Source organism: Pisolithus orientalis (assembly GCF_024613125.1).
Source record: "Pisolithus orientalis strain OTSU chromosome Unknown F5J12scaffold_12, whole genome shotgun sequence".
Taxonomy (NCBI): Eukaryota; Fungi; Basidiomycota; class Agaricomycetes; order Boletales; family Pisolithaceae; genus Pisolithus; species Pisolithus orientalis.
This window is the reverse complement of record NW_026260793.1, coordinates 345,118-368,335: the sequence shown is the minus strand read 5'-3', so window position 1 is coordinate 368,335 and position 23,218 is coordinate 345,118. Positions and strand designations below refer to the sequence as shown.

At 46.4% G+C, this 23,218-nt stretch overlaps 2 protein-coding genes across 2 annotated transcripts; both read right to left on the bottom strand.

Moving 5' to 3' along the window:
* Window positions 1-331: 331 nt before the first annotated feature.
* Window positions 332-2,135, bottom strand: F5J12DRAFT_65792 (uncharacterized protein). Its single transcript, XM_051740203.1, has 4 exons — window positions 2,020-2,135; window positions 1,775-1,962; window positions 1,117-1,725; window positions 332-1,061 (listed from the first exon to the last, which is right to left on the bottom strand). Exons 2-4 carry the CDS (start codon window positions 1,926-1,928, stop codon window positions 427-429), a joined length of 1,398 nt encoding a protein of 465 aa, XP_051600456.1. The 5' UTR covers window positions 1,929-1,962; window positions 2,020-2,135; the 3' UTR covers window positions 332-426.
* Window positions 2,136-4,730: 2,595 nt separating this feature from the next.
* F5J12DRAFT_720152 (uncharacterized protein) lies at window positions 4,731-5,000 on the bottom strand (the record flags this gene model as incomplete). Its single annotated transcript, XM_051741219.1, has 1 exon — window positions 4,731-5,000. A coding segment is annotated over one exon (270 nt), but the record flags the coding sequence as incomplete, so codon positions are not given.
* Between the last annotated feature and the right edge of the window lie 18,218 nt (window positions 5,001-23,218).

The following is a 23,218-nucleotide window of genomic DNA, read 5'->3' as shown; positions in this document are numbered from 1 at the left end:
CCTCTGGCAAGTCTCATGTGTGCAGATCATATGTAGTTGTAGCACATGCTTGTAGGTGATACTGTAATGAACAACATATGATAATTCCAGAGTAGTGTGACAAGTGCTGGTACACCCACCAGTGATATACTCAAAAAACTGCAGATTTTACACTTTGATTTGAGCATTGTGAAACATCCTGCAATAAAACATTCCATTTCTTTGTATAACATTGCTCCTTACTATAATATATCATTGCTACATACACTATACAGATGTTTTCATGTGTGTGGTGTTGTATTTCATGCTGACACAATTGCTGGTGGGTGGCACAAGTGCCAGTCCATTACTGTATATCTTGAGGTCTTGCACATGCAGCATACATTTATAAGGGTAACAATGGTGATACAGCCAAATTCTATGTTACGGTGGGAAGCCTGGCATTTATCAATTTACTGATGGAATCTCCAATAAAAATGCTTTATACACCTCCTCGTCTTCTTCCTCCCGAAGGTCTCCGAGTGTGTTGAGTGTGTTCTGTGCAGTGGCTTTAACAGCATCTGAAGAACGTGCATCTGCCAGCCGTCGTCGAGCAGCTTTTTCAGTTGCCTTGCGATGATTATGAGCGTTGAGTCTCTGCGCAAGGAAGATCATGAGATCCATCACAAGATCGTAGTTGTCGACGTCTTCAGGCACTTCATGGAGAGCCAGGAAATGGCTCTTCTTCTCCGAACATCCACGGGCATCGACTTTGGTCCATGAATCCAGGGGTCCTGGCTTCAGCGAGATGCCGTTCTTGTACTGCAGGGAAATCCAGATGAATATGTAGACGAACGATTCCATATCACGGCGGTATAGGTGCTCCACTTTGCCATCCAGGCCCTCTTTCTCGAGGAGATCGATTGCCATGAACGGCATTGTTCCAGTCCGCTCGTCACCCATCGGGTTGTCAAAATCTGTTAAAGACGAAAGGTCGTAATCATTTAAGACGCCCATCACCTTGCTGCCATCCCTATAGTACATCAGGTTTGAGTGGCTCACGTCACGATGATGGATCCCCTTGCTCCAGAGAGTATAGTGACCTAGAATAGAATGACTGTCAGAACCAAGACACTGCAAAAACAAAGCGGAGCTTACACAAAACGCACTGCCGCCATGTGTCGAACATTTCGTCACCTGGGAGCTCGTAGACTGGCGAAAGCTTCTTTGATACGAGCAGGACGAGCGTCTTGCTGCCTTTGTCAGGGTTCTCGAGGCCAAGAGCCTCCCTAATTGTAGATGTGGAAACCGGAAACCTCTTCGCAAAGCACAAATCCGGCACATGTCCTCTGACGGTGGGATCCGCAATTGCCATGACGCGGCGCAAAATACATTCCTCTGGGACTCGTGCCTCCTCCGCCCAGTAAATTTTCGCCGCCAGCTCGTCGGCCTTTTCCTTCGAATTGCCCGGCATTAGGCCTTCGCAGGTGACGTCCATAACATTAGTCCCACGTCCTGCCAACACCATGTGGGGGTCACTCTTCCTGTAAAGTTCCAGTGTGTATCCATCGACCTCGAGGATGTAGGACTTGACGCGGTCGCCTTCGAGCTGCGGTTCAAAGTCTGTGTTTCGACCCCAGTCCTCCAAATTGAATCGCTGGAGAGCGTATAACAACACCAGAAAGCGAGGGAGATCTTGAACAAAATTGAACCCTGCCACGCTGATGAGGCCTTGGTGGTCGTAATACCAAATCCAAATGTCGTCGCCTGAAAGGTGTCCAGCGCAATCCGCTCACTAGCGAGAAAAAATACGCACCTATGACAATGCAATTGAGGGCATGCTTCCCCGCAATATTGGCGGTCTGCATCTCAGCAGCGTACAGCGCTGTCTGAATTGTTACGTGCGCCCTAGGTCGCCTGCTCGAGCGAGGCTCAGGTTCGGCCCCCGCCGTGCGTTTCCTGGATGCCATTCCAGCGCCTCCTGGAAGGTTGATGCGAGGTGATCTGCGTACTATTGGCCGCATGTTAAACCTGACTGGACAGTGTAGTTCCATTACTTACCGTCAACCGGCTTTGAGAGTATCGCTCGCTCGGCAACAGAAGCCACTTGCGGCTCTGTTTCTTCCAGTTCATTTTCGTCCTTGCCAATCTTCAAAAACTTTAGTTGGGAAGCTCGGTACTCTGACACGGAGCATTCATCGGGAGGAGGCTTCATTCCCGACTTGGCTCGCTTGAACTCGAAGACGCCGAGCACATCGTTCCACGACCTTGCTGCGAGTGTCTTACCTTGACCTATCGCCGATATATGCTCGTCCCAGCTGCTGGATCTAGCTTTTTTTAAAATATTCGGCGTCGTTCACGAATGGACAAACGATGACATCTGGTTTGCGTATGGACTTATCCTCTGCGTGATCTTGATGGATGACCTTTGGATCGTTGCGCTGAAAGAACATCTGTACTTTCTCGCTCTCCTTTACACGCATACCATCGATCTTCAGCTCTTTCAGGTGCGCGAGAGCGATGTTGGACGCCACGACGAAGGGCCGGTACAAGCCATCCTCCTGTTTACACGACGCGCTGGTACAAGACATTAGCAAAGAACGCTGACATCAACACCGGCATGCAAGTCACGAAACTTACTACTCTTTGAGAGTCTCCTTGATCTTCGAGGCCGGGTGTCTCGGTTCCTTACCTTGAGATTGCCCATTACATATGGGCAGAACTGCATTCATGCATTTCTTTAATACGGGACGGTTCTCCAAGTCGATACGGTCACCTGGCGAGTTCGAAGCTCGGCTCAATATGCACTCGAGCATGTTGTCTGCCTCGCATTGCTGTGCTTTGCGGACGTCTTCCATGACCCAAGGCATCAGATCTTTAACATTTGATTGGTATCATGAATCAGGTTTATTTCGATGAGGATGGAAGTGGACGAACGCACCGAGTGCCGTAGATGTCGAGCTGTCCGCTGACTGCAGCGAGGCATTGGCTGATTCGAGTCGAATGACGATTACCTAATTGTGGCGTGGAAACATCCATTGCTGCGCCACCGGAATCAACCATGGTCACTGATCCAGGATCGAGATGTCCCCAGACTGCGATATGAGTTCGGCCAGGAGACGGCCAAGCGCATTCTCGGCAGATTCACCATACAGGACCGGTAGGTGGATATTACAGATCCCGAAAAGTGAATAAGTGATATCCTCAGGTCGGGTGGTACGACGCAACGATGACCATTGCAGCCTCGAACGTGCATCATTCACACCGGAGAAAAATTGGTGAGGAACGGGGATTCTATTCCGGTTTCCCTCTCCAGCTCTTCCAGTATAGCTGCATCGGCTTTATGGTTTGAAGACGTGAGATTCTTGTAGAGTGACCACGTCTGGGTGTAGAGGTATCGGGAACGTCAGAAAGGTAGACAATGGTCAGGAAGGAGTGTCGATACCACGCGAACATTGATCCTATCGCTTCCTGAAACTCGGCGCTGCTACCTTTGTCTATGCAGCACGTGTCACTCCATGCCCATAGGTAATCCAGCTCGCAGGCGGCAGTACAAAAGGCCTGGAGCTTTCTCAAGCCCCGCCTTCCTGACATACCATATATCCGGCGGCCCTCGATGTCGCGCAATGATGGCTCGCCTTCGCCTCAGCGGTGAGAAAGTGTGACGAACCGGAAGTATCTTGAGACTTCAGTATGGATAAGGTTCATTCGCTCATCCCGGTTGCAAGTTATACACGAAGACAGCAGTTGATTGTATTGCTGACTGGCCATAAAATGGAATATCTGTGCATCCCGATTGCATAGGACACCAGTAAGCGTGTGGAGCAGCCTGGGCGGGGTGGCTTTGAGGGTTTCAAACGCAATATTATGGATGATTTCCTTAATGTCACAGTGGATGGCAAGTGAGGTATTGGAGGGTGGTGTAGCAACTTGTGACCTGGTCTTCACTTGGAGATAGGTCGTGAGACACCGCCGAGATATGTCGTGACTAGGGTCTCCGGGTGTAAGTAGCTGCGCGGCTTCTTGCTCGAGCACAATAGCCTCGTCCAGATCAGCTGGGTCACGGTCAGGTTGCCCCGGTGGACGGAATGCCGGTGCTACCTGGCCAAGCGCCGCAGTTTCCCTCGAGCCAGCAACTACCCTCTGATTGTCATATCTATCTGAAAGACAGAGAGCAAGGCTGTGGAGCGATGAAGACCGTTGAGGATGTCCAGCGGGACGGAGTTGCAAAGCTGCATGGTGCAGCTCAATCGCTTCATCCAACTCGACGATGTTCGCTTGTTTCTGGAACTTCTTCCTGAGGGCGGTGCCGAGACTACTGAGACAATTGCCACGATCGGGATGCCCTTATGGACGGAGCTCTAGTGCAGCACGTCCGAGCGTCACAGCCTCCTCTAGGTCGGCCACTCTTCCCCGACTGTCATCTCTGCTCGACAGACAGATGGAAAGTTGATGCAGTGATAAGGACCGTTGAGGATGTCCAGGGGGATGTATGGTGCACTTCACCTAATCACCACTACTTTTGTACAAATGTTATGGCACACACAAATCTTGATGTATGCCTTCGTTGCTTAGTGAAAACACCCTAATTGATCATTAGAACAACTCCACTAACCCAATTTTTGATTATCAAAAAAATGAAGAAGTTTATAAATTTCTACCTTGACCAAATTTGCACTGTGGCATGTGAACAATCTAATTAGGAAGGTGACCCTTTTCAAGTACCATATATGGTTAATGACCCTCCACTGCTTTTGCCAGTGTGACTTGTATCACCTCGAGCTGAATGCTTGCACCTGAAATTGTGCATCCCATGCTCCCAGTCCAGTTCTATAAGCCTCCATCCACCACTTTGTCTGATGTTCCCATTTCCAAATGGTGTGAACATCAACTGATGCCAAAGCTTGTGGCATGTTTATCTGAAGTGAAGTGAATGTATAGTTGCAATGACTGTGCAGATACCATTTTGTAGCTCCCCAGAAGTACTCAATAAAGTTCAGTTCACAGTGAAACTTGGGAAGGAAGATACATAGGTGACCAGCTGACTCAACAACTTCCTCAATGAGTGACTTTTGTTCTTGGAAGTCCAGTTGATGATTGAGCACTTGTTTTGCACAGCAATGATCAGATGTGTGTTACACCCACATCAGGGGTCTTTCTGTTTTCAACATCTCATGGTCATGTGCATCACATGCCTTGTTGCATCCCTCATAACTGTTGTCATACTAGCCTTGTCCATGCTTGAGGGACAGCTCAGATCTCTGGCAGTTGTGGTATTTCTGTTACCCTCTGATGCTGTGGATCCATAGAGATCCAGTTTTCCACCACCCTCTCTGATACTGTGGACTATTTTGTATTTTATCTCTGACTTGTTTATATTGTTCACATGTCTCTTTCTTGCTCCAGTGTCTGGCTCCTTGCTGTGCATTGATTGCACAGCCAGTCTAGCCTTTGTCCCCTTGACTATCCCCATCATGTGACACCATATGACTCTTTTCTATTTCATTGTTTACTGCTGTGGATACTTACCATTGCCTTGGCATGACCTGTATGGTACTCATGTCCTGAGGTATTTATACAGCTGTACTGTACTCTGTATCCTCAGTTTTTTGATAGCTTGCAACTCAGCTTCATCCCTTTGCTTTTGTGCTTGTTCCCTCCCCATTGTGATCCCAAAACAACTCACCAGTGGAGCAAACCTCTGTTGGACTTTCACAATAACTGAGCCATAGGGGTTATGACAAGTTTGGCCCATAGACTCCCCCTCACATCACTCATGACTAGTCCATTTGACAAAGTCACTCAACCCAGGCATAACAAAATGAAAAACTCAATGCAGCTTTTATTGGACTCATTACCCTCTTCTTGAGAGGCAACTTGTCCTTGGTTTACTGAACTTCAACAAAACCTGCTTTTACTCCTCACAGAACTTTTCTAAAGGCTTGTTGGTCTCCCTTCACAAAAAAAATCTGACTTGCCTCATGTCTTCCACCATGTAACGAACACAGAAAGACACCCCTCTACCCTCAACCAATTTTACCACTCTACAGGCAGCCATTAGGCTTTAATAGATCACCTCCCTTGAGCTCAGACTTGTGTCTCCCTATGTGTAAAGTCACTCATCCAACACCACTTTTGCTGACAGGTTTCTTTCAAGGAATAAGTCCTCCCTCAGCCTTCATTGTCACTATCTGTTAAAGTGTCTAACCAACAAAGGCCCAAACCCCCAGTTCCTGCTAGACCACCCATATGTAAAGGTCTCAGAGTAAATCCTCCTTTACCTCCCTTATGTCAACCAGGACCTTCAGCCACAGCCACAAACCCCTGTTTATCATATCTCAGTTGGTTCCAAGAAACTGAAGTCATGCTTAGTTCAGAAGAAGAAGATGATCAGAAGTCTGATACTTCTTTCAGATCAGTCCTCAAGGAAGAACAAGAAGAAGCATTAGGAAGTATGTCCATGACCGAGGGTCATGGAGAATCTGTTCTGGAAATGCCCCCTCATCAATACTCTGAGGTGGAGGTGGAACAGAGGTTGGAGGATGAATGGCATCATTTGATGGAGAATTTCCATTGGTCTATAATTTCACAAGATCCATTCCCTCAAGGGCCACCCACTGATGAAGCATTATGACACTGGTATTGCATCAACTATGGTAAGCATGTTGTAGGAAAAGTCCAAGTAGCTGTATAATATGAGCTAGATGGCTTAGATAACAACAATAAAAATGAAGGGAATGAATTGCTTGTCCCAAGGGGTTCTGGACTGTTGAGACTAGAAGGTGAGACCCAGTGCTTTGTAGCAGTAGTGATTCATGATGTGGGTGGTGTGGTCCATGGAATGGTGCTGGCAGTGCAAGCAGTATATGCAGTTCATGTGCAGCAGTATGCAAGATGTGCAGTGTAGGCAAAGTGAAAAGGTAACTTGTGGTGACCTTCCAAGTGCCAAAAGGTATCATTCTGTACCTAAGTACAGGGCTTTATAGTCTGGGCAAACTCAGAACCTAAGTAAGACTGAATACAAGTAAGGAAAAGGGCACATGACAGTGCCTACACATAAGACAGGGCAGGCCAGAACAGAGGCCAAGGGTATACTACTAACAAAAGGGGAACAGAGACTGTGTTAAAAGAAGGAGTTCAAAGGAAGGGAGGTGGCCAAAGCACAGCAGCTATGGGTATAGCTTTGAACAAGAGGGAGTGAGGGCATGGGAAGATAGCATGCAAACAATGGTGGATGTGAGTGGTCTGGGAATGTAATGATGGTCATGGAATGGTTGATGATAGGGGCTTATGTGTCCAAGGAATGCAGATTCCTTACACCTGTGGGGGACTTTGATGCTGACCATCCCTGGTCAGCCATGTGGCATGGAGGACATAAATAGCTTTGCCACATGGTGGTAGGGAAGTAGGTGGAATGCAGCAAAGCAGAGTCTAGAGATAGAGCCATCCAACTCAGCCAGCAGGTACAAACCCCCAGTGGTCCAATGAAGGATGACCATGGGGTCAGTGTACCATGGCTTTGTCTTCCAGTTCAGTTCTTTCTCTACACAGGAGTTGCAAATGAGCATGAGGGTGCCAGGAGCAAAGTCATGGTCTTTAATGTGGTGCTGAAAGGCAGCTTCGAACTGCTGGATAGACTGGAAACATGTGCAGAGGACATTATTGTGGACCTGGTCCAGGTCATCCTGATGCTTCTGTAACTGGCACATGCACCATGTGATCAGTTCTGTGGTAGTTGGCAGTGTCACATCATCATGGGATAGGGGTAGGAGGAATGTAGCCTCAGCAAGGTCAAACAGGAACAGTGGCTTGACACCATGTACCATGAAGTAGGGGGATAGGCCTGTGGACTTCAAGATGGTGACTCACTTGGCCCAGAACACAGAGTGTGTAATGGTGTGCCAGTGGCAGTCATCATTCTCACAGCTCTTCATGATAGCCTTGTGCACATCATAGTGGCAATGCTCTACAATACCATTAGCCTGAGAGTTGTAAGGAGAGATACAGATGTGATGGATATGATACTGCATGGCTAGGGCATCTAAGGCTTGGATGAATGTGGGACCCTTGTCAGTGACAATCTTGGCAAGCAGACCCCAGCAGCATAGAATGTTCTTGAAGACAAAGGACACAAGCATGGTACTATTTTCTGCACACAACATGTGCCATTCAGGATATGAGGTGAGCATGCAATGAGCCTGTACTATGTAGCAGTAGCCACTGGCTTTGGTCATCAGCATCATGTCAATGTGAGCTTTATGAAACAGGCCCCCTATCATGGGCACAGTGGGAGGGATATGAAGCTTCTGCATCTGGCAGATCTGACATTCATGACAAGTGTGAACATACCACTTCACATCCTCAACATGAAGAGGCCACCAAAAGTGGAGGAGAAGGTGCATGCAGACCGTGAAGACACCTTTGTGTCTGAGGTTGTCATGCACTTCCTTGATGAGGTGATACCACTTGGACTTGTTGACAGCTAGCTGGTACTATCTGTGTGGTTCCCTACACCATAGGTTGCCATCCAGGAGGAAGAAGCAGCTGGCCAAATTAAAGAAAGATGAGTACTGCACATCAGTAAGGTCAGGAGGTTGCTCATGGGTCGCACAGAATGCGCAGATCATTTCTATCTTTGCCTCATGTGCCTGAGCTTTCATGGACTGCAGGATGGCAGGGTCATCAGTATGGGCAGTTGCAGAGAATGAGAGATAGAAGGATGCAGGCAGTGGGAGGCATGCCTGATGGTAAGTGGGTGGCAGTAAGGAATGATGATCTTGATTGGAAAGAGATGTAGGAGGTGGGCTGTCATTGATGGTTTCTGTAGAGAATGAGTAAAAATGGTCTAGCCAATCCTTGTGGTTGTCATCCTCAGGCAGGTTGAGTTCTGACCACAGACAGCAGGACAAGCTGTCAGGACCAGCATGCCTGTCCACAGGAATGTGGATGAGTTTGAACAAGAAGAGGAGGACACCAGCAATCCACCAATTGATCATCACATTAGGCTGCAGATCTGGGTTATTTATCATACCCTTAATATACTTCACATCTACCTCCACAGTGAAGTTAGTGAGACTGAAGATGTATACATGTACTGCACACAATGCATGGAAGAGACCATACAACTCAAGCTTAGCCTGGGAGTAGTGACTTTCCACTTCATTGAGGGTGATGGATCCAAAGTGACTAGGGTACCATTTGCCATCGTCACTGAGCTGGTAGAGGATGTAGCCAACTGCAATGGCCAAAGTGTCAACTGCCAAAATTACTTCATGACCACACTCATAGTCAATCCTTTGGAGTGTGGGGGACTTTACAATTTCATCCTTGAGTCGTTGCATGGCAGCAGGTTGCAGTTCATCCCATGTGAATGGTATGTCTTTCCATGTGAGTGTGACTAGCAGCTGCATGATCTTGGTGAAGTTTTTGATGAAGATGTGTAGTACACTGCAGACACCAAGGAAACTGTGAACCTGTGTCAGGTTGCAGCACTTGGGCCAGTTGTGGATCTTCTGCACTTTGCTTTCTTCAGGAATGCAACCCTCAAAGGTGCACTTGTGGCCAACAATCACAGTGAACAGAGTGGCAAGCACAAACTTCTTTGCCAAGACAGTGGCTCCAATGTTCTGTAAATGCTGAAGGATGCAGTTAATGACTAGACAGTGATTCCAGATAAATTTCCGAATCCCAGGATTCACTGGGATAGTCTCATAGGAGCTGTCTGTGCAATGATAGTGGGTGGTCTCAGATTTTACAGGCACATCATCTATGAAGGGCAAGGTATGATGTGGGATCTCATCCTGGAGAACAAATGCAGTATCTCCCTGGTATACCTGTACCACATTCACATGACCTTGCAGCAGAGTAGTAAGCCAATGTGGTCCAAGAGGGGTACCAAAGGTGGTGAGGTCACAGGAATCAATGTGAAGTGCATGCTGGTCATACCTGGAGTAGAGATCTATCATCACATACACCACATATCCAGCAAAGGATTCCATGAGATGTTCTATGAAGGGTGGGATGGACATGTCACAGATGGTCACTGCATTTAGGGGCTGTAAGTCATGCACCAGGTGAAGAGACTTTCCATCCTTCTTTACTATGCAGAACCAGTGGGAGTGGTAAGCCATGGTAGAAGGTTCATACATGCCAGATTTGATGCAATCTTTAATCATATCAATGACTTGGGCATGTATTGTGCTTGGGATAGGGATATTGCATTGGACCCAAGGCATGTGCAGGATTGTGGGAATCTTTACAGGTGGGAAATAGCATTCATCTAGGTGTCCACACTCTGTGATGTCCCAAGCAAATGCAGGCTCATGGACCAAAATGAGCCAAGTCATGAGTTTGAGCTCTTCTGGCTAAAGCCAGTCTGCAGGATTGAGGTCAAGCTCTGCAGCCTGTTCAGCAGTGAAGCAGATGCCTGGAGTGAAGTCTGGTGGATGTGTAGGAAGTGGTTGAAGACCAGCAATGTCACACACCAAAGGTGTTTGGTGAGGTGGACATGGATACAGCTGATGAATGGAGATGAAGACCATAGCCCTCCTGTGAAGAAGGACAGCCAGAAATGTTGGCAGTCATCCCTTGCACAAGAACAAGTCATCAGTGCCAAAGAAAAAGAAAGGGAGCAAGTTAAGTGCTGGTTAAAATTCTTAAGCACCTGTGTACAGCATTCTGGTTTTTGACATATCTCCACTGTTTCTGCAGATACTGAGACCATTCCCACACTTGCTTGTAGTGCTCAGCCACATGATCCTACCTTCCAAAATTGGAAAGGATTTGCACACTCCACATGTTTCTACAGCACTCCCTCCAAAAGATGCTCATTTTGCTAATTCTTCTGATATGGCCACCTCCACATCAATCATTTCACTTGTCCCCTTTCTAGGGACCATGGCTACATATATCTACCAGGAGTTCCTACCAGCTTCTGTCCTGAAGCATCCTGGTACATCCCACCCTTGTCAGTGCCCTCTCAGCCCATCCAGCTTGGACAGCATGTTCTTTGTGTCAGTATGACCTCTAGGAGGATGTTCTTTGGTCACCTCAGGTCTGTGATTTGCTTGGAAAGGTCTTATGTGGTCATTTCAGTCTCTCTGGTCCAAGAAGCATATGGATCCTTCCTCCCTGCTCCCTGCAATATCTTCATACCAGTCTCATCTGTCATTCTTCCAAGATTGTGACAGCTACAGTATAATCTACTGTTCTCCACTCTCCCTGATTGCATCCATGATGAGTATGATGCACATCTTGCCTCCTTGTTGCAAGATACAGCAGAAGACACCCCCCCTTCATCCTCTCTTCCAACAGGGCCTCATTCATGAAGTTTTTATTTGCTTCAATGAGAGGATGGTTTGGGGGGGAAAGTTGTCATCCCCTATGCTCCTGTCACCCCACAGACCCCCAAAGCTTGACCCCTGTTGACATCTGACTCACCCTGTCCACTTTTGGATGTACTATATTGGCATCAGATCAGTGCTGCCTCTCTGTCATCCCACCTTGGCCTAGAAGCAATCTCTTTGAGATGTGACATGCACAGCCTCCCCCTAATGCAATTCCAGTGTGCTTTCCCAGTTCCTGACATTACTTGACTCATACTTTGATGTTTTGACTGTCTTTGACTCACTTATTGCTAATACTTACTAATCTTTTGACTTTGCTTACTGATCCTTCACCTTTTGGCTTGCTTATCCTTACCAATGCTTACCAATGCTTTCCAAGACAATTACCCATCACTTGCATTCCTTACTCATTGGTTACCAATCACTTACCAAGTGTTTGCACCTTGTTTTCCAAGGGCAACACCCCTGTACTATATATAAATCACTGTACTTAGATAGCAAAAAAAGGAGACATCAGAGAGCCCCTCTTGCTTGCATTTTATCATCACTCAATAATTCATTCAGCAGCTTTGATAGTTGAGACTTTATTAAGGGTCTAACTATCGTCTACTTCACTTATCCTTGTCTATCATCAATATACTTTGCTCCAAGCCCTCCCTGAGCTCAGTGCAGCTCAGAGCATTGAATTAAGTCATCATCCATCCTTCTGTAGGCTGACAGCAGTCTACCCTATTGCTTTCTATTGCATTCTTGCTCCCTCTTCATCAGAAGCACCCATGTCCCTCAGCACTCATCCTTGAGTGTTGAAGCTCACAAAAACCCTCCCAAAGAACAGGTTCTACCATCTAGGTACCACATAGGCATGCCACCACTCACTCTTTTTGTCTTTTGTGTTGGTTTTGGTTGGTTTTCACCACTAAACCACACTTTGACTCACAGTGAGCAGATCATGAGGCAGACTGTGCACAATGTGGTATTCTTCCACCATTGGAGCAGGTACTGTCCAAACCTTCTTGGTAACTGGCTTGTAGATGAGAGTGTGAACTGCAGGATCTAATTGGTAAATGTTGCTGAAAGCAGCTATAGCAGAGGGGTTTAGTATGGTCTGAGTGGAGGAGATGAAAGTGAAAGTGGGTGAGGGTATTCCTGCAGGTATGTTCTGTGGCACAAGTGCCATGGGTGAAGGGAAGTTCATTGAAGTGAAGGCTAGAGATGAGACTGTGGGACTGAGGAATGGATAACAGCAGCTGAATAGGAAATAGGACATCTTAGTAGGCTCTCCCCAACTGTTTGGTGGATCATCAATACTCAAAAACCCCATTTGACTATACTCTGGTGACTATGGCAGTGCTTGCTGCACTTACAGCATGGGCAGAGTGTACTTGTGGCCATTGTTCAGGTCTCAGAGAGTGATCTGCTGTCCACTGTCAGGATAGTCATTTGTTACTGCACTCACAAGGCAGATGAATGGGTGACTGAGCAGCATGTCAAAGTTGGCATGTTCAATTACCTGTACTTGGAGCATGACTGGCCCAGCTCCAAAGTTGAGTTTCAGATTCTCTAGTATGCCTACAGTAGTGTCTTTAGATGTATTAGCAGATGTCATGGCCATGAGATGATTGCAGCACAATGGAAGCCCAATCTTTTCCCAAACATGCCTGGGCATGGTGATGATTTCTCAACCAGAATCTAGTATGCAGTTGATTGTGACATCAGTCCTGGGGACCTTGGCTTCGATGCAGCAGAGTGGTAGAGTGTGGTGAGCTATGATGGAACTGTTGTCACCACAGATAACACAGTCCCCATATTCATGTGCAGTTTGTTGAGGGTTGCAGCTGGTCAGTTCATTCACTTGTACTCCCTCCTCCTCATCACTACGAATTACCTCAATCTTGTTTGTGGTGATGCATTTCACCATGGTGATGTCTCTGAACTGTTTGTGAAACTCTGGGGCTACTGCAAATAATTCTTTGACTGGCAAGGCAACACTGGATTCAAGTATGCACTCCATGATATGCTTGGGCATGGCTTCATCTCTGAGAGGGCACAAGTAATGGTACTGGTTTTGATTGCAAGCTGCTGTGTATGGTGTTTGTGATGGAACAATTGCTGCAGGAACAGGATCCTTGCATGCAGGCATTGGAGCAGGATTAGCCAGAGGAACATATGGTTTTGCAGTGGTGGACATTGGTGCAGGTGCAGAGGGCTCAGATGCCTGGTGAGTGGCATGTGAACTTTGAATGCCAGGGGAGATGATTTCCTCTTCAACAGTGGCTGCACAAGGGTCAACTTGTGGAGGGTTGGCAGGATGTGCTGCAGGTCAAGCTGTCATTTCAACTCTGTTGAAGCAGGCATTCTTTCCATGGGAAATGACTGCTCCCTTGTTACCTTTATCCACTTGGTAGGTAGCCCAAGCTTGAGCAACATACACTTGGAAGTTGGGGTCAGCTAAGTCTGCAACAGGTTCATTGACAACAGTGTTTAAGAAGGCAGAAGGCAGGATCTCCAACTGCATGTCAACTTTGGGATGAGCAATGCAGAAAAGGTTGGTGGTGCCTTGCACAGCTGTGTTGTGCAGAGCAGCAGGAGTCACAGCATGTGTGCTGACCTGGTCTCTGTCAGCCATGACATGGTCAACAGCCTCTCTCAGTGAGTTACATTCAGGGAAGTGTGGGATTTGGCTTCTGTCCACAAGATAGAGACAGTTGTCTGTACCTCTTGTGATCTTACTGGCATGGATATAAATTTCAACAAGTGTGCACATTCTTGTCCAGTGGTTGGGGTCCACACAGAAACCACAGCTGGGTCTGCATTGCTGTGGCAGAGGCTGCATCTGGAAGTTGTACTCCTGTTTAACAACAGTACCAGCAGGTGGTACTTGCAGCATGTAAGCTGATGAGGGAGGCACAGCTGGCGAGGCCATGGTAGCCATCATCAGTACCACACTATGGAGAGCAGATCCCATCAAAGAGGAACTTGGCAGCTTTGATGACTTCTGCAAGTGGGTAAGGGTCATCTGGGTGGAGGTTGGTGCAGACAATGGAGAGTCAATGATGAATACTATCTGTGATTGCCCTCAGGAAGCCATTCAGGAACATGGAATCCCATTCCATCTCTGCAAGCTTTTTAGTTTTAATGAGCAGGGCAGAAATCTTAGCAAATTTCCACTGGTATTCTCCAAGGTTGTCCTGGTTTTGCATGGGCTTAGACTGATATTCTTCAACAAGGTACTGCAAGTCTGTGTGGCAGTAGCAGTTGTCACCTTCACAGCCAGGGTACAAACCCTTAACAGCAACTATGAAGGCATCCCAGTCGTTGGCCACAGGTGCAGCTTCCAGAAGTGTTTGCCAGACCTCAGCTTCTTCAAGGTCAGCATAGTGGATTGCAGCTCTTATCTTGCCATGGTCATCAAGAGCAGCAAGAGTACCAAGGAAGTTGATGTCTTCAAGGTAGTGTGGAAGCTGCACAGGAGAATCTCCACTAAATTTAGGTGAGTTTTGTGTACTGCAGAGTGGCATCTGAAATTGAGGATTAGCCATTGGTGGGTTAACCTGTGGTGGTGGTGCTGGGTTGGTAATGGGTGGAATGGGTATTGGATGCAGATGCAGAGCAGTTGGTATAGTGCATGGCTGGACTGGTGGAAGTGTAGGTGGGTTACTAACTGACTGATGGGTGGTCTGTGACCAAGTGAGTGGTCACAGCAGTGTAGTGGATGGATCTGAGAGTATGGGTATAGATTTGGAGGTGTCAAAGAGACAGGAAAATGAGGGTGTCAGTGATGATGAACCAGATGATGTGATGGGTGTTAAAGGTGATGGTGGGGTTTCAGGCCTTTGGGGAGTTGAGTGGATAAAGCCACCAGGAAAATCAGGGGCAGTGAGATCTAGGTGGTCTGATGCAATGGATATCTGATCTGCTGAAATATCAGGAGGAGTGATTGTGGGTAGTACCCACAGAATGTCAGCAGGTAATTGTGCATGATCTGATGTTACAGGTGAAACAGGGCAGAAGAGGTTGGAGTCTTCTGACAGGTTGAGATTGCAAAAGTGAAGGCATAAATTTTCTAGTTCAGTGCATTTGGCAGTGTGCCTGAGTGACCTTATGGAAGCAACAGCAGAACCCCTCATGGTGGGCTCCAGTTGTAGGAAAAGTCCAAGTAGCTGTATAATACAAGCTAGATGGCTTAGATAACAACAATAAAAATGAAGGGAACAAATTGCTCATCCCGAGGGGTTCTGGACTGTTGAGACTAGAAAGTGAGACCCAGCACTTTGTAGCAGTAGTGATTTGTGACATGCACAGCATGGTCTGTGGAATTGTACTGGTGGTGCAAGTGGTGCAAGTGGTATACATAGTTCATGCACAGCAGTATGCAAGATGTGTGGTGTAGACAAAGTGAAAAAGAAACTCATGGTGACCTTCCGAGTGCCAAAAGGTATCATTCTGTACCTAAGTACAGGGCTTTATAGTCTGGGCAAACCCAGAACCTAAGTAAGACTGAATACAAGTAAGGAAAAGGGCACACAACAGCACCTACACATAAGACAGGACAGGCCAGAACAGAGGCCAAGGGTATACTACTAACAAAAGGGGAACAGAGACCATGTTAAAAGAAGGAGTCTGAAGGAAGGGAGGTGGCCAAAGCACAGTGGCCACAGGTATAGCTTTGTACAAGAGGGAGTGAGGGTGTGGGAAGGTAGCATGTGAACAATGGTGGATGTGAGTGGTCTGGGAATGTAATGATGGTCACAGAATGGTTGATGATAGGGGCTTATGCATCCAAGGAATGTGGATTCCTTACAGTGTTGATCCCCCAGAGCCTTCCACTGGTGGAGGCAGTAAGGGAAAGGCTCATTTTGATGATGACAATGATGACCACTGTCATAGGCCTCCCAATGGAAGTTGGGAATTTAACATTGGGTGACCTGGTGAATTTGATGGAAGCCATCAAGGGCTTCAAACTTGGCTCACCCAAGTGGAAGGCTACCTAGCCTTGAATCAGCATGTCTACAATACCAAATTGCTAAAGATCTCTTTTGCCTTGACATATATGACAAAGGGAGCAGCTGTTTCATTCGCTGATAACTATCAAAATGAGCACAAGCTTGCTGACAGAAGCATCATACACCTTGATGACTTCAAACATTTTGTTGAAAGACTCGAAGCCACCTTTGAGTCTGGCAATCAAACTGCACTGGCTATCCTTCATCTGTCAGATATCAAACAAGAGAAAAGAGAGCTTGAAGCATATATTGTGGAGTTTATGGGCTTGGTCAACAAAGCCAAAGAGGAATCTCATGAGGCTGGAATTGTCTTCAGTAAAGGACCTTAATAAGGAGTACTGTGACTGGATCCTCAATTCTGGTCATGTCCCTACAACTGTGATTGAATGGGTCCAGTGCACTGGAGAAGCCCATACTGCTTTCGGCCACCAAACATATCCTGGAGGGAAAAGAATCATGATACAAGCAAAGGTTCATTTCCTACCATGGCAATCACCAAGATCCCAACATGATGGACATAGACAAATGCAAACAAAACATGTGTCAATCCAGTTTGGAGATTAAATGCTTCAACTGTAGGAGAAGCTGGTCATGTCAGGTGTGACTGTAAGAAGAAATAACTTTCCAATGTTCATGTAGTGGTTGCAGAAGATGGTACCAAGACTGCCTATGTAGGCAACTGGGAAGCTAATGATGAAGAAAAGGCAGTTGTTGGGTTTTTAAAGGGGACTGCTGGAATACCTGCTACAGTCAGTCCTGTTTCTGTGTTGTCTACGTAAATGTACTTCCATAGATGACAAATCAAATATGTGAATCCATTCTCCACCTGGATTGGTCATTTTACCAGACTACAAAGCAGAAATTTGGGCATGCATCAACTCAGGCACTGAAGTTTCCTTAATCTCAGAGAAGATGGTTCAGAAACTCAAGATCCAAATGTATTGGGTTGAACAGAAGTTCAAAACCACTTTGTTTACTGGGAAAGATGAAGAATGGGTTACCTGCAAGGTAACTCTGAAAATGGAAATCAAGGAGCATATTGTATGAGTTAAGTGTTACATCAGACCCCTCATGAGCAAAGAACATGTTCTCCTTGGAATGTCCCTTTCTCAAGGAATTCAAACCATATATGAACTGGGAAACTGGGAAGATTACATGTTGGGATGATGGGTATGTTTATCCAGAAAAGGAGAACACTAACATTTCACAGGTAGTGTCTTTGGAGATTGGTAGTATGAAGGAATCTTCTGGTCTACCCCAGAAGTGATAAAAAGGGATCTGGTGCAACCTCTGGATGTTACTGTTAACAAAGCTACTCTGTCTACAGAACTAGAAGCAGCTCTAGCCTCTAGTAAGGAAGAGGTTACTCTTCCAGAAAGGTATAAAGATTTCACCAAGGTTTTTGCCAAAGAGGATATCCCACTCCTGAAGCATCACCCTGGACTGGATCATGAGATCTGACTGAAGGATGATTTTAAGCCAAAGAAGGCAGAAGTATACCTATGCCTCCTGATGAGCTAAAATTTTTAGACAAATTCCTGGATGAAAACTTAAAATGCAAAAAGATTTGACTGTCAACCTCACCACAAGCAGTGCTGGTATTCTTTGTAGCAAAGAAGGATGGGAAAAAGCAGTTAATTCAAGGTTACCACTATTTGAACTCCTTTACAGTTCAGGATGCACATCCACTACTGAATGCCCAGTCTCTATTTGACAAGCTGGTTGAATCAAAATATTATGCTAAGTTGACATTTGTTGGGGTTTTACTAACCTCTGCATTAGGGAAAGTGATGAATGGAAAGGGGCATTCATTACCCCTAGAGGATTGTTCAAACCTATGGTAATGTTCTTTGGACAACATAACTCACCCCCAACCTTCCAGCAGTATATGGATTGAACCTTTGAATCTCAATGTGGAAAGCAAGTAGGGTATATGGATGATGTCATAGTCCATGCCAAAACCCTCGAAGAACTCTGTAAACAGGTATGGGAGTTCCTGGAAATTTGCATGAAGGAAGAATTGCACCTCAAGATTAGCAAGTGCTGCTTTGAGGCCAAAGAAGTAGAATTCCTTGGAATGGTCATTGGGAAAGGCTGTATGGAGACTTTGCTGATGAAGACTGATGCCATTTCCATGTGGGAAGCCCCTGACAATCTTATGGGACTTCATTGTTTCCTTGGATTTTGCAACTTCTACTGCAAGTTCATCCCTTCCTTCTCAAGCATTGCAAGACCCCTCCATGATCTCACAAAGAAGGGAGTGTCTTACCAGTGGACCCCCAAACAAAATGCTGCTTTTGAAAAGCTAAAAACTTTGTTATGCTCCTCCCTGGTCCTCACTATCCCTGACTTCTCAAAGCCCTTTGCCCTCTTTACAGACACTTTGAAGCTCAGAACTGGGGCCATCCTTGCCCAGAAGGGAGCTGACAATGAGTGACACCCTTGTTTGTACCTTTCTCAGTCCCTGGTAGGGGCTGAACAGCACTACCAAGTCTATGACCTCAAAATGCTTGTGGTCATCAGAGCACTGAAGGCTTTCCATCCCTATCTCCTCTCCCCTGTTGAGCCCACTGTGGTCTTTACTGACCACAAGAACTTGGAGTACTACCACAAGCCCCAGCAGTTAACCCTGAGACAGGTGCAGTGGGCTGCTACCATCCAGTCCTATCCCATCCATTTCTCTTGGCAAGCCAGATGTTTACAGGTCCTGGCTGATACTCTCTCCCAGAAGGGAACCCAAGAGGAGCCCACCCCTGTTGCCACAGTTCTACTGATGAACTTTTGGCTTCTGGAGGGGGGTGGATCCACAAATTCACCTTGTTTCACCTCTCTTTTTGCTTACAAAAATACAAAAACATCTAAAAATTAACTGTCTTACTCAAATCAGACATCTTCCTGCACATCTCAATCACAGCACAAATAACTCAAAGCCTTATTCTCACCCATCTGAGGAAAAACCAAAGGAGAACAGGCTGCCTGATGCTTGCCCTTTGAGGAATATTGACAAAGGAGCATGGGGAGTTTATGCAATTTCAATGGAACTGTATGAGCAGGTCAAGAACCACACATCAAAGGACTCTACAGGACTGGAACAAAAGGATAACATAACCATTGAAGATGATGGAACAAAAAGGTTTGGGATGACTAGGCTGTACATCCCACCAGAGGACCATTGCCATTGTATGCACTTGTATCATGATCACAAGTCAGCCAGACACCCCAGACAAAAAGTGATGGCCACAAAAATGAGAAAAGAAGTATGGTGGGAAGGTATGGGAAAAGATATCAAGGCTCACATCACAGGTTGTCCTCTGTGTCAGACCACAAAGGTCGTGGCTCACCCACTGACACCCCCTGTCATACCCCATACAACCCCAAAAACAGCTTTCCCATTCCAACAAATCTCCATGGATCTTATTACAGATCTTCCCATCTTGGGAGATCAGAAATATGACTCTATTCTCACAATTGTTGATCAGGGCCTTACAAAGGCTGTGCTGTTCATTCTGTGTCACAAGACAATTGACTCCATTGGGGTTTCCCAACTCCTCCATCAATTCATTTATTCCCAATATGGTATCCTGGAATTGGTAATCTCAGATCAGGGACCCCAGTTCACATCATCCTTTATGGAGCAGTTATACAAAGCAATAGGGGTTACTCCAAAGCTCTCAATCCAGATACCATCCTCAGACCAACAGGGAAAGTGAGCAGGTAAACCAGGAAGTTGAAGGATACTTATGTCTCTATTGTGCAGAAGCACCTAACTCTTGGTCTGCCAAGTTGCCTTTGGCCAAGTTCACTCATAACTCCCAGATACATTCTGTGCACAAGATGACCCATTTTCCCTTCTCCTTGGCTATGACCCCTTGCCTTACCCAGAAAAATGACTTACCCCAGTCCCCTCAGTTGATGAAAGATTAGAAAGGCTGGCCTTGAACCATGATGTCACCATTCTTGCACACAAGAAAGCACAGGACCTGATGCATTCACACTCAAAAGGGTCCTATGTACCACCCCAGGTCAGAGATCAAGTGCTCTTGGAAACCAGGCATCTTAGGATCAAAAACCAGTGCAACAAGATTATGCCCAGATGGCTCAGACCTTTCAAGGTGACTCAGGTAGTGTCACCAAGTAGCCTTCTGATTGGAGGTCCTGCCCACTTGGAAGGTTCATCCTGTGTTCCATGCCTCTCAGATCTTTCCATTCACCAAAAATGAAAGTTATGGTGCTGTGCCCACAGCACCACTCCTGGAGTTGGTAGATGATGAAATTGAATGAGAGGTCAAGTTGATAATCAATCACAAGGTTGACAGGTGCAGAGGTAAACAAAGATATTTGGTTAAATGGAAAAGGTTCCCTTATTCATCAAATACCTGGGAACCTGAGGAACATATAAAAGACCACACTTCAGAAGCCCTCAAGCAGTACAAACTTGCCTGTCACCTCAGAATTTAATGGACTCCCCTTGCTCTGTCAATACTGAAAACAACTATGCTGACTTCCCCTCAGAATCCCTTTATGACCCCACAAGCAACTGGCCCAAGTTACTTGTGCCCCCCATCACTGTCTATGCACCATCCTTTCCCCTAATGACTGACACCTGTTTTCCTGAGTTAGTCCCCTTGTCCCCCATCTTGCAGTACCATCCAATATTGCCCCCTCTCTCCTGCACTTTCCAACCATGTCCACTCCAAGGTTTCTTGGTCAGAAGAACCCCAGTCCCAAAGGCCAGAGTCCCCCATAGTGGGGACAGTAACCAGTTGGGAAAGGGAAAGGCTAAAGAGATCCCTTGTGATAACACCAATCATCAAGGAGCCACCATGGGTCCCTCCAATGCTCCCCAGTCTACCCATGTATGCACCACCTTTGATACCTACTCTGATGGTGCACACCACACAGGCCTTGACCTGCTCACCTCAGCAGCTGCTGCCAGGGATGATGAGCCATGACTACCAGTCACAGCAAGTGACTACCTGGACATTGTTAGGGCACTTGATGTCTCCCATGAAGGGGACAACATTGACAGGTGCTCACCAGAACAAGTTAAGTATTTTGGGCTGCTGTCTGAAATCTACAGAGCATCAGATGTAGTTGGATGCTGCATCAGCAAAATACACAGTCAAAAGTTGTCTGGAACTGCTCCCCTTTCAGAGGTCATCATGAGCAATATGTTGGAGCATGGGTATTTGGGGATCTTGGAAGCAGTAACCAGAGGAGCTTATCACCATCTTCTTAATCAACAACTCAGAGAGTTCCTCATGCCACCCACTTCTAAACTTCTTGACTGCATCAAACTGAAGGAAGAGGAACCATCACCCTCAGTCATAAGTGACAAGAAGCCTATGACCCTGGATCAGGAGAAGGAGCAGGTCTGGCAGGACTTGGAGTTGAAATACATTGATGGTGCAGCAATATACAAAGAGGGTGGTGAATAATTGGGAACTGGGACTCACAATTCCACCTGGGAGGTTTTACTGCAGGATGCACAAATGGTATTTCAATGCTGTCCACTCCTCTTACCCTCTCCCTGCAACTCCCTTTGTCCCTGTCCCTCTTGATCAGCTTCAGTTCTACCTCAGAGGACAGTCCCCCATACTGGAAGGCCACATCCTTCATACACATGTGTGCTTCCAGTGCCATTACCTGGGACATTGGTCATGCCACAATGGACATGGCTCCCATTTTACTCCAGCACTTGAAGAACTGCCAACTCCATATCATTGCCTGTCACCTCTTGAACCTGTTCCTGTGTCTATACTACTCACCAACCCCTTTCCACTTGCCCTGCCAATATGTCCACATTGTCCTCATGGGTCTGAGGACCTTGAGGGGGGGGGGTGATGCTACACCCACATCAGGGGTCTTTCCTTTTTTGAATTCTCACAGTGTAGGAAGAGGATTTAAATGAGGAGAGAGGTTGAGAGAAAGATGAGATCTGAGGGGACAAGTAGGCCAAAAGGAGCTTCTATAGCCTGGGACTGGATCCTGGTAGTCATCTGAAGACTTCTAAGGCTGTCTGGGTGCAGGGAAATGACCTGCTTGATTTCATCTCTCATCTGTGGTAGCTCATCTATTTTTTTTAAAGAAAAAAAACTGTACACAAGTAGAACTACTGCTGACTCAGCAACCAAAGAAGTGAAATCTAAGTATAACTTGTAGAAAAAGTATCTAGGAATGAAAACCAATTAAATCAAGGAAAATAAACCAATTCCCCTGGTAGGGAAATTACATTCCCTACAGCAGTCACATGTGTCATGTGCCTCATTGCATCCCTCATAACCATCATCATACTAGGCATGTCCATGCTCGAGGGATGGCTCAGATCTCTGGTAGTCATGGTATTTCCATTACCCTCTGATGCTGTGGATCCATAGAGATCCAGTTTTCCACCACCCACTCTGATACTGCAGAATATTTCATATTTTATCTCTGACTTGTTTATATTGTTCACATGTCTCTTTCTTGCTCTGGTGTCTGGCTCCTTGCTGTGCATTGATTGTGCAGCCAGTCTAGCCTTCATCCCCTTGACTATCCCCATCATGTGACACCATATGACTCTTTTCTACTTCATTGTTTACTACTGCAGATACTTACCATCACCTTGGTGTGACCTGTATGGTGCTCATGTCCTGAGGTATTTATATGGCTGTACTGTACTCTGTATCCTCAGTTTTTCAATAGCTTGCAACTCAGCTTCATCCCTTTGCTTTCATCCTTGTTCCCTCCCCATTGTGATCCCAAAAGAACTCACCAGTGGAGCAAACCTCTGTTGGACTTTTGCAATAACTGAGCCATAGAGGTTATGACAAGTTTGGCCTGTAGACTCCCCCTTGCATCACTTGTGACTAGTCCATTTGATGAAGTCACTCAACCCAGGCATAACAATGTGCAGTGGGATTTGCACCATGC